Here is a 12,821-nt window from a genome sequence, read left to right as displayed (position 1 = left end):
AATGCTACAAATAACAAATAAGTGTTAAAGGCTGTCCCAGTGTTGATTGCTTGACATACTTGCATTTGTATGCTAGTCCTACTCAATATTCGAGAAAAATACAGCACTTAAAGTTTTTGGAATTCAGAAAATGTTATCATGTTTTACGAAATAAAATAGTTTCTGAATCAGCAGCCTCACTGTAAGAAGATGGATGATGCACATTATTTTCACTCCACCGTTGCATTAAATGTAAGCTTTTGTATACATGATATTGCTTTCATTTTACCACTTGCGCAGTTATTTCCGCATATAATGCTTACTTCCAGCCAAGAATGAAAAAAAAAAAGAAAGAATGAAAAAAAAAAAAAAAATCAAGAATTTTAGGCTGTATTAACCCTATCGCCCAAGTTGCTTTTTGGTGAAGGGGAAGGAAAGAAGGAAGGAAGAAAGACTTTTCTCGGGTGCGGTTTTGAACCACCAACCCCTCCAGTGCCAGAAACGTGCACAGGCCTACCTTACCACGGGGGTGTAGCTTGGCCGGCCAAGCTTTCCGTCACCATATGACTGTTCGCATGATGATGCAATCGCATCACGTGTCATACCTGCCCGTGCATATACTTTTGGAATTGAGGTTTTCTGATGTTTGGTACGGTTAGGGTTAAGGATGTATTACAAGTGGCTTTTGAGTAAATTGGGCTATTCCAGTTGAAATCCACACTACCCCTGTGGAAGATTTTGGAAATATCTTCCACAGGGGGAGTATGTTTTTTAAATGTAATTGGTCAGGGTTAATCATTTTGGAACCCATACTCCCCCTGTATTATGATTTTACCTATATCTGCCACAACTGGAGTGAGTATTTCAAATGGAAGTTACCCAATTGTCTATTCTATTTGAAACTCATACTCCCTCTGTGAAGGGCTTTAGCTAAATCTTCCACAGGGGTAGTGTGGATTTTAAATGGAATAGCCCATTGCTTGAAATCATCACAACCCATGTAGTGACCCAATTGCAGGAAATTGCTTGAAACATGGTCAGATGCCTAAAATCCTACAAACTTGTATCATTGGGTTTAGAAAATCACTGATTGCATGTTGAAACATATTAGTTAATATCGTTTCATAAACATAAAGTTAAAAATCATTCATATTAATTAATTGTATGCATAACACTGAGGTCAACAATCTTTGGACATTCCAATTTGATCATTGCACATAAATATGATTTATGTACATGTCTCATATGAAAATTCTGCATCAAAATATATGTTAAATATGACTTGTTCAAAATGCGGACATCATGCTCAAAATCCTTGATCAGTATGTCATATGTTGTTATTCCTGTTAATATCTTTTCATGCATGCATGTTATATACGTACACACACACATTGGGACTACTATTACAACACTTCACCACCGGTCCTGTAAATTAGAGTATATAAGCATGTAAACAGTATGTATTACGGAAATATGACCCCAATTTGGGGGAAAAAGAGGGGGTTGTGATTTTGGATATAGAGTGGGCATGTGCGCCAAAAACTTATCCCAGCAATATACCAGATTTGACGACAAACAGACCCAATGTATCCGTAAATAAATAGACCCAATGTATCCGTAAATAAATTAAAAAAAAAAAAATATAGACCCAATGTATATGAACTTTCTGGACTTTGAAGTTTGAAACTATTTCTGTTCAAACTGACAAATTTGGGAATTTTTTAGCAAATGTTGCCAAAAAAAAAAGAAAAGACCAATTGATACTTTTTCTGGACTTTTTGAGAGAATTTTGAACAGGCACCCCATTTTCTTAAATTTGCAACTCAAATCTGAACCGTACAGCCTAGAAATGCTACTTGAATCTGCACAACCCTGATTCTCCCGTTCCCACAAAGATCCCCCAGGGGTTTACACCACAATATATTTCTTCAGTAGGATCTTTTAAGCCTAATCATTATTTCTAGGAATCCACATTTCTTTGAAAAACAATCATTGTTGGTAGAGATGGATACCCATTGAGCCTATACTACTCTTCATCTTTTTCTTCAATAATTGAGTCAGCAACACTGGATGGGGTTGGAAAAAATGTCTCGAAGTATAGTGAATGCAGCACCTTTTGGCGACAGAATAGTTTATAATACAAATGCGCGTGAAATGTGTGAAAAATTTTTGCATATTGAAGCTAAACTGGTAAAATGGAGGCAAAAGTGGAATAAATTTGCGCAAAGTGCACAAAAATCGGCATTTTTAAAGCTAAAATGGCCAAATTTATGTTTATTTGGCCAGAAACCCCCATACAGGCATCAACATTGGGGGTGCTTGTATGGACTATCCCCCCTATCAAAATATGTATCCCGGCCCCACCGGGATCTACACCTATGATGCCATGATCACAGATCAGGACTTTATATTACCTCATCCTCCCAGCCTTCCGATGCTCCTGCCAGACTGTAATGCTTCTTTCTCAACTCGGCAAGTTTCACTCGTTCCTTCTCCAGTTTGCTCTCCAGCTCCAACACCAGCACTTGGCTGTCCATCTCAAGTCGTTTGGTCTGGGTCAGACTCAGATTGGTAAAGTCCATAGCTTCTGCAATTTCAGATTAATATTCAATTTGAAACAGAATTAATTAAAAAGGTGACAAAATCTTGCATTGCATCGATAGTTTTCTTGAAAGATGTCAACCTCCGATGCTTAAATCAGGTTTCACAAATATTATGTCAGCAATTTGAGTAAAAAATATCCAAATTAAAATGTGATGGTCTAAAATAAATAAACTAAATCGCATATCATTATTACCTCCTTCATCAATCATCTCTGCTCCAGCTTTAGCCGATGCTACCACACCCGCTGTTGCCGTGGAAACTCCCCTGGATGCATCCTTTAATCCTTTCAGATTAGTGCTGTCCTTGCTGGCTTTCACTTTACTAGCGACTGTTAACTGTGCCGTACACGCCGCAATCTCATGGGAGCAAACAACCAGTTCCTCAAATTTGCCTTCTCCACGAATTAACTTGTCCGCGCCATCTCTGCAATATACGATAGAATGTGTGAATAAGATACGAATGAATGGCATGCTTATAAAGCGTTAGAAGACAAGGTTGCTACATCAGCACGCATAGTAGGTGATTAAAGTAGTTTTCCAAGTAAAGTGTTGGATGCGTGCCGTTAGACCAATAGGCCTATAAAATAAACGCCGTGTCAGACAAAAGTCTACTAATAGTATATTAGTACTCGAGAATCCTTGCTACTACTTGGAATGCCTCTACCATCTGGCAGCTCTGCAGTAAACAACATCATCAACCGCAGAAGTGGCGCGTCTGCTCGGAAAAACAAGTTCGTGCTAATGTTTTCTAATCAGAAACGAGTCTCCGAGTATTCTATTTTATAGTACTGGGGCCCGCGCACTGATGAAGACCTCAGCATCGCTGGATTTAGATAATTTTGTCGACTTCGAACTTTTGCCATGTTCAAAGACTTTTGTCTGACACAGCGTTTATTTTATAGGCCTATTGGTCTAACGGCACGCATCCAACAAAACTACTTTAATATGCTTAAAAAGCGCATTCTGTCAAATGCTTCAGTTATACTTCGGTTGAAAGTTTTAAACACAATTACCATCATATCTCACTATAATTAGTAAGTTTATTATATTATATTATGTTTTCTTATCTGACTTCTATAAGTTCCTGAGTTAAAACGCCATAGCCAACATGCCGTCTGTCTTACTTGTCCCGTCCAGTCTTGTCTTTACACCATGTAGTTACGTCATGTTAAATATGTCCCTGTCCTGCACGTAGCGTTAAGATCTTATTTAGTCCCATGAAACTTATTTTAGGGTGGCCAAACATTGGGTTACTCCTAGGGTTAGGGTTACGATTAGGGTTAGGATTAGCTTACAGGAAATAATTACATGAAGGAGCGACCAAACTTTGTGAGAGCATTGCTCTTTTTTGGTCAACCCACCATTGTATACTTCTTTATTTTTGCTTTTTGTCTAATGGTAAATAAACTGAAACTGAAATGCCCCAATGCGCTGAACAGAATCTTAAACTACACCTTAACCTTATATAATATTTGCACAGAAACAAAATACATAGTCAAATATTGATAAGATGAGGTTTTGGTGACCTTTTGAACTGATTTAGTGACTTGGTATTGCTGACATGAATTGGGAGTTGATTCCACAGTTCGGGTGCTGAATACGAAAATGATCTCTGGCAGTCTTGCATGATAAGCTTTCATGCAATAACCAGCTATCTAATATATGTATACAGCTCAAGCATGGTTTTCTTTAAGCATTTTGCTGAAGGGGTATTTTCAAATTTGTTGGACCCTTTCAATTGTGAATTTTTACTCTGAAAGGGTCCAAAACATTGCCCAAGGGGTATTTTTTTATTTTGGAAAACCGTTTTTAACAATATTTGGTGTTTCTATATTCAAATCTTGTAATATTTGAACGCGTACGTTTTCAAGATTTTGCACGCGTTGGACTAACTCCAGGATTTGAAGGAGTCTGCAAAGTGCGTGAACGCGTAAATATGTGTGTTTTGTGCGATAAAGTAAACCCTGATGTCAAGTTATAAACTTACACTAGATGATTTGCTCCTACACCGACAAGTTTGGCAGCAGAAATAAGACCCTCAGTCCATCTGTGATTTCGCTTATAGAATTCTGTGGGAGGTGCTGTTCCTATATAAAATAGAAATGGTATATCCTCATGTAAGAGACCGAAATTCCCCATTTTGTAAAGGGTAAATTCTGTATTATTTTCTATTTTATCAAAATAACCATAAAAATGTACACACTCTAGAGAAATCTGATTTTTTTCATATTAAAAAACACTGAAAAAAAGTCAACAATATCTAGAAATACTAAATCCAACATGGTGATTCCCATGTTGACCTGGCAAACTCGGCAACTGTTGCATTTTCCGTTTTCTACTTGGAATTCTGTGAAATAATTTTGCCTCAAATGTAAGCATACTCAAAGTTAGCTAATTAGCATCATTTTCTGGCAATTTACGAATGCTACATTTTAATGCAAACCGGACATCTGGTTACTGTGTTATGAGCAATTTATCAATGGTTGAAAACAGCATAAAACAAAAGAATTAGAATACTCTTTTTACGAAATATCTCAAAAACAATATTAGTGACATCCGACTCATGTCACATATTATCACTGTCACTTTCAAAATAATGTTTAGAAAAAAATATTTAAGAAAAAATCTATCAAAACTGGTAAAAAAAAATTAGATACATGATACTTACACTTCCTTCAGCTACAATTTCACGTTGTAATGATTTTGATTTCTCTATTAATACTCTGATGTTCTTCATCAAGTCTGTGCAAGAGTCTAGAATCTTTTCGTTGACTTCCAGCTTGACACCTGAGTCAGCTTCTCGAGATTGTTTCAACATTTCCTGCATTGACAAAAAGAAGTGCAATGTTAAGGGCTGGGATAGCGATGTTTGCACAGTATGTTTTGTGGGACCTCAGAGCACATCAGATACACCGAATTGTATTATGAATATGAGGAATATCCTTCTGATATCAAATAATTTTGATTTCTTTTTTAAAGGGGTATTTCGTGAGCCACAGCCTCATCCCCCCACTTTTCCCAAAAAAAGTTGAGATTTTTACATCACTGGTTACCTCTGGCTACATAATGTTTATGTACCAAATATCTCTTGCAGATTAATTAGTTTAGCAAAAATATCGCCAAATTTGAATTTCGTTCTGGTGCACCAGAACGAAATTACAACACATTGTCTATGGAGCAGTGTAATACACATAATCATGCATAACTCATAAACGCAAAAATCGGAATCAACTGAAATTTTGGAAATAAGCCTTTTTCGTGGATATCTACTGAAAAATGTCATAAAAAGAGGATGCTAGGATCACGAAATACTCCTTTAAATTTGTGATATGATACAAAAAAATGATATTTTAGTCCTCTGTATTTCACTTGCCCTGGTGCCCATTGTGCATACTCTTGCTATTAAAGCCTAAAACTTGTATTAATTTGTGTACAATTGATAGATTTTCACATCTGATCTTTCCAGTCACCATACTCCCTCTGTTTGTTAGCTCTCAAAGTGGACTATTTACTTTGGATTGCGGTTAACATGATTAACACAGGTGTCTATGGAAAGACTGTTGAATTTCTGGCCTACTAACATTGACCATGATGTAATGCATCTTTAAATGGATCTGGCTTGTGATTGGTCACCCAGATCTCGTTATGGTTTAAATCCTCCGGGCATGTGCCATTACCAGTAACTACAGCCTATACAACTATCTGTGGAATTTGCGGCACTTTGTGTAGGTGCCAAACACATGGTGCATGGACGTAGCTCTCGTAATGCATGCTTTGTGTTTGCGATTAAATTACCAAAAAAATGACCATAGCTCTTTACAAAAAACAACAACTTACTTGTATCCTGATGGCAGCTTTGTCTATTGTTTCTACTGTTGACTGCATTTCTTGCTCCACCATATCCCCTAGGTCTTCTTTGATGTCAGCTTGTTGTGGCAGTAATTCCTGAGAGATACATTGGAAAACAATGTTATTATGAAGTATACAAATGGGTGAAAATAATGCAGACATTGTAGTATTAAATTGTTGTTTATTTATGATTTACAGACTGATGCATTTGTTTTTCACAATTTCATTTTTAAAATCATGACGACCCCCTTGACTTATAGCACTTTGATGTGTTTGAGTTAGATGCCTAAAATGTGGGTATTTTGGTACAACTAAATGGACAGGGGTGGGCAACCAGGCAATATGGCCGATTTACAATAGTGATACCCTATGGGCCATTTTGAGTCTGGACCCCTAAAGCTTTTTGCTTGTAATCAAGCTATCTAGTTCATTCACTATGATACATCTAGCCCTAATACAAAAGTTGGCTCGGGTTACAATTAGCGAAACTTATTTGGTTTTTGTTACTGCACAAGTCAATTAAGTCCAAACTTACTCCAGCGTAAATTCACATAAGCGTGTGCCAGTCACGCATAACGCAATGGGTTAAGTACCGTACGCAGGGCCTCAGATTCGATGAGAATCACAGAATCAACTCTCGTAACGATTCTCGGAAAATTTGTTGCGAGAATCAACTTCTTTAATTGAATCATGCAGTGAGTAAAGTGACTCAGATGTTTTTGATTCTTGCAAATTGGAACGAAACTGAGGCCCTGCGTACATGCACGTTATTCTATATCAACACACACCGATTTGAATCTTAATATTTTTCGCCGATTATAAGCCGATCAGACTAGTTTGTTTATTTACAAACACATAATACAAACAAGTACATCCATACCTTTGCAATTTTTTCGATGTCTTTTAATGTTGACTCTACCACTTGCACATTTCCTGGTACACTAGCTGTCTGACTCTTGTTCTTGAGAGATCCAAGGAGAGCTAAGGTCTTCTCACCCGATGACTTGCACGCTGATGATAAACCTGACACATATACAAGTAAAATGCATAACAATGTATTATTAATATTCAAAATCATTGTATTACGTATAGGCTATGTTGGTCTTATGTGCTGCGATCAAGCAAAATCAGTCGGAACTCAGAAATATTGATTTGAGATATAGCCAAACGAAGGAAATATTTCCTTTTGTTTCCTGTTGTTTTGGTAACTCTCTTTAATTAATTATATCTTTGGAACTGATTGTTCAATTTCAATGGGGTTTTCTGCAAAATGCAGCTTTGTAAATGCTTTTATGAAACTGAAAATCTTATATTTCCGAGTTATGACTGATTTTGCTTGATCGCATCACATATGTTGAAGTTTACCAATTTCGATAAGATTCTAACAAAGCTCCGACCAAAAAGTCAAAATAAAGTTCAGAATTATAGTATTCGTTCCATTAACTGCCCCTATAAGTGCCCTCCACTCAGTAACTTTACAACAAGCAAACTGTGATATTATTAACTGCCTATATAAATCTGAAACATACAGTTAGGAGCAGCATAGTAGAATGGTGAAAGTCTTTTGACTCTGGTGCCCGTTTGATTCCCAGTACAAAAAATTGCTATAAATGATTCGCTCTCCCCATTACGGCATTTGAATTGTGGGACATATGTGATGTGATCAAGCAAAATAAAAAGAGTTTGATGTCATAAAATGATTTTAAGATAGAGCCAATAATAATAATTGACTTCCTTTGTATTTTATTCTTCTGAGCAGCACTAAAATGGCCATATCTCTGGAACTGTAAGTCTAATTACAGAGGATGATTTAAGCACTTCCCACCACGCCACTGTGTTGACTTGCGGTTAGCACAGCTGTGTGAGTGAACATGACACGACTGCTCGCACATAGCATTGACGGCCATGGTTAAATTTGAATTTGGACTGATATATTTACAATAAAAACGCATTCACAATGCTGGTCGATTTCACATTTTATGTTACCTACAGAAGGTGTGAATTATCCTTCATGCATACATCACTTTAGATCTGAAATCGACGAACTAATAATGACACACGCACAATTCTTAAACAACATCTTTTGCACAGAGTTCAATGGGATTTGAAAAGTAAAGTGGCAGTTGAAACTCTGGTGATAACACGTTTGCAGTGCATGATGGGGCTTCCTTAAATCATCCTCTGGTCTAATTATGATGGGGATTTGAGCAAAATAAAGCTCTGAGAATGGCAATAACTGAATTTTGATTTTGATCGATATCAGACTCATTTAACTTGATCGCATCACATTTGCAGAGGATGACAACGGCCTCAAAGTCAGTTCCACTCAGGTCAATGCCCGACTGTTCATCACCCTGCCTGAGCATCATGGGAGAGCAGCGTCTGAACACTGAATGATCCGCCCAGGGCAAATAATGAAAACAACGAACATCCACAGAATGATGCTGTGGTAAAATGACAAAGGCCTCACAGTCAGTTCCACTCAGGTTAACGTCCGATTGCGCATACACTCTGCATGAGCATCATGGCCATGAGCATGTAGCATTTGATTACTGAATGATCAACCCAGGGCAAATAATGAAAAACAACAAACATCAACAGAATTATGCTGTGGTAAAATGACAAAGGCCTCACAGTCAGTTCCACTCAGGTTAACGTCTGATTGCTCATACACCCTGCATGAGCATCATGGCCATGAGCATGTAGCATCTGATTACTGAATAATCAACCCAGGACAAATAATAAAAACAACGAACATCCACAGAATGATGCTGTGGTAAAATGACAAAGGCCTCACAGTCAGTTCCACTCAGGTTAACGTGTGATTGCTCATACACCCTGCATCAGCATCATGGCCATGAAGCATCTGATTACTGAATAATCCACCCAGGGCGAATAATGAAAAACAACGAACATCCGCAGAATGATGCTGTGGTAAAATGACAAAGGCCTCACAGTCAGTTCCTAAAATGGTGGATGTAATGCCACTGTTTTGACTCACCATCGCTTAGATGTATGGGCGCCATATTAGATGTCGCTTTACCCTGCAGTATATAATCACCAAGCTGATGTGAAAACGAACAGATACTTTTCATGTAATTACTTAAATCTGTAAAGATATAAAAAAAAATGCAATCATAATTATTGTGTGATAGAATCTATGATAATGCATCAAATATAATGCAGCAAAAGTTATTTCTTCGTTCACTTTTTTAATGCCTATTCATTAATCTAAAACAAAATTTCTTGGTTAATCGGACAAGAAAGGAATACTTCACATAAAATATTAATATCAAGTGACATACTTTGATCACATTTTTTACATATTCATACTACCATGACTACAGTCCAACCTTTGATATCCTGGCATAATGGGATAAATCTGGAAAAATTGAGTTGGCTTGAAATTCCCCTGGACAAGGAACTCACTGCTAATTTGTCTCGTTGTAACCCGTACGAAACTCGGGGAGCTGATCCTGGTTGCGATGGTTATTTGTGGAATGTGTAAGGTGTGCGCTCTTGAAGCAGCAGCAAAGTCCCTGAATTGCTGTTTAATGGTTTATGGAATGATGTGGGGCCATAGTGGTCAGCGACAACCTGTAAAGTGTGCCGAGGCGTAAAACAACTCGGCTTTGCCTTGTTGTTTTACTTAAAATAATGACGTCGCCCGTGTTATATGAGACGTAAGATGCACTCCAGTGGCTAAAAACAATACCTTTATTCTCTGAATATCAATCTGCGTGTTTACACTGAGCACTCTGTATTTTTACTCGGTATTACCTGGTAACCCACAATCCGATTCAGGCAACAACCAGCACGTATTCTACTGATGCTTAAAATAAGGGTTGTGGTGTGTACCGGAAGTACTGAAAGTATTTTCCTGACCCCCAAGCTGCTTTTACATAAAATGTACATAAAAGAACCCAGCAACCGTTAACCGTTGTGTTTCCACTGACATAAATACCGGGTGCCACACCACATGGTCTACCTCATGAGATGGATCACGGTTGCCGAGTGTCCACACCGCATCACCCTGAACCGATCCGTTTCCACTGAGCACATTAACCGGTAACACACTAAACTAAACCACATTACCCGCCAACCGTTCCCCAGTAGAAACACGCTGAATGTCACTTACCAGCCGGATTTTGCTTGTAACCATTGAAGCACTGGGATAACTTTTGTAATGAGTTGTTAATACCATCTGATCTTGTCAACAGGTACTCTGAAAAAAAAAAAAAGTTTGTTAATGCTCTTTGTGCTAGCCATATTATAAAAAGTCAAGTTTTGAAATATTTTCTCAAAATATCAAGAATTATTTTAAGAACCACTGAACAAATACAAGGCTTGTTTGTACTCATTTTAATGCAATTTCCATGCTGATTCCAAATATGGTCATGAAAATTTACAATTCTAAATTTTTTTTTAAAAACTTGTCGTCTGCAGTCGACACCAGCGTGAAGAGAGTTAACATGTTAATGTACTTCAAATTATGTCTCTAGAGAAGAGTACAGTGACAATGATCTTGAAATGACCAAGTACACCTATAAAAACAAAATACAGAATATGACTCTGTACATTATGCATATTAACCTACCTGCAGTACATGTTGATGTTGCAAACTGTGGGTCTTCCATTTGTTGTATAATTTGTTTCAAACTTTCCTCAGCTTCTTCAATAGCAGAAACTATTAGAGAAAGAAACAAATATAATTAGACAAACAACCAATTTTAACAACGACGACGACGACGACGACGACGACAACAACAACAACAACAACAACAACAACAACAACAACAACAACAACAACAATAATTATTATTGTTCTGGATGGTCACATTCCTTAAAGCGTGCCAGCCACGGGTCGATATGCTGTCAAGCCCCAACGGGCAGCACAACTTTTACATGTCCAGATATTGCTCGTTTGGTACACAGGACCACCATTTTATGCGACTCTTTTAAACCACAGCATACCATGCATCCACTGTGGTGTCTGCACGTTTCGGGCCACAATGAGTGGGATAGAGGAGAAATGAGAAAGCTCATGATCATAAAGCTCCTAATAATGCAATATATACGATACAATGACTTTATAGACCTTTTCCGGATGGATTTAATGAAATATATATAGAACAAATGTGACCATCAAAACATATTCAGTCACTCACAGACACAAACAGGCATGAGACTGCACTTTCCTAAAAAAACCTGAAAAAACTGAAAATGTGCGTGAAATTGGGCAAAAAGTACCAAAAACAGGCTGAAATTAAATAAAGTTGCGGAAATTTTGACTATAAAAAAAACTGAATTCAGTTTTTAAACTGAAAATTCTCATGCCTGCACAAAGCGTTATCCTACCTAGTAATTTGCGTTGTTCTTCTTCCAGTTTTTTCTTCATTTGTTCTTCAGCGCTTTTCTTTTCATCTACCGAGCGCTGCAGTTCCTGGACAAACTTCTCGGCATCGTGCCTTGCTTTTTGTTGTTCTTCCGTTACCTTGGAAACTGTTGATAATTGTTTGCTAACGTCTGCATTCTATATTAAATAATAACAACAAGTAAATAATGACCTGTTAGGGCACATGACTGTGTGAATGTACATGTAGTTATGAATTCGGCAGACGGCTGAATCCGTATTTGACTTTTGGTAAATTCATGTTACGCATGAATTATTTTTGAATTAGCAAAAAAGGGATTAACGCTTTAGCTCAAGAGGGTGGCATATCAATTTTTTAGCGGTGATAATCGTCACGTACTGCACTGCACCATCAGCTAACCCTGAATGCTGCCTCTCTATCTTACTTATCATGCTGAACACTGTTGGAAAATTGATATGCTACCATGAGTTATAAGCGATTGATCCCTTGTTCTCTGATTCAAAATAATGTATGCGTAACATGGATTTATCAAAAAGATGAATCCGGATTTAACCGTCTGCACAAATTCATAACGATATATACATTTATGTATCTCCTCAACAGGGTTGTAGCTAGAATAGTTTTAGTGGTGGATGACATTTAATGAAAATCTTGCATATTTCGCAATTTTTTGCCAAAAGGGACCAAATTCTTGACTAATCCAATAAAATCTGAGTGGTGGGCTCCAGTGCTAAAATTGCAGCCCACCACTGCCAACTGTAGCTACATCCCTGCTCCTCAAATCTCAACCTGGAGGCCTAGTGCCCCCAGCAGGGTCTAGGGGCAGTTCTTTGGTCGAATCCAAGGGGGAGAGGACCCCAACAATGGGACTTTAAGCCACATTGTTCATTTTTGATTACAACGTACTTCATTTGGAGTCTTTAAATGCTATTCAAAATAATGTATCACCAATTGAAATATATTTATGGTTCCTTTTTGAAAATCCAGAATTTTCCACAAAAGTTACTACATCACT

The 12,821-nt window shown here is 37.6% G+C and overlaps 1 protein-coding gene across 1 annotated transcript in view; it reads right to left on the bottom strand.

Moving 5' to 3' along the window:
- LOC140155510 (huntingtin-interacting protein 1-like) overlaps positions 1–12,821 on the bottom strand; it is a 73,108-nt gene that overhangs the window by 6,080 nt on the left and 54,207 nt on the right. The window contains 10 exon segments of the mRNA XM_072178378.1: positions 2,394–2,566; positions 2,777–3,006; positions 4,570–4,669; positions 5,253–5,403; positions 6,420–6,527; positions 7,312–7,454; positions 9,433–9,540; positions 10,570–10,656; positions 11,029–11,118; positions 11,790–11,964. Coding sequence (XP_072034479.1) covers positions 2,394–2,566; positions 2,777–3,006; positions 4,570–4,669; positions 5,253–5,403; positions 6,420–6,527; positions 7,312–7,454; positions 9,433–9,540; positions 10,570–10,656; positions 11,029–11,118; positions 11,790–11,964 — 1,365 coding nt within the window.

The sequence above is a fragment of the Amphiura filiformis genome, chromosome 6, assembly GCF_039555335.1.
Source record: "Amphiura filiformis chromosome 6, Afil_fr2py, whole genome shotgun sequence".
Classification (NCBI taxonomy): Eukaryota; Metazoa; Echinodermata; class Ophiuroidea; order Amphilepidida; family Amphiuridae; genus Amphiura; species Amphiura filiformis.
Note: the sequence above shows the minus strand (reverse complement) of the source record. Positions and strands in the feature narration are given on the sequence as shown.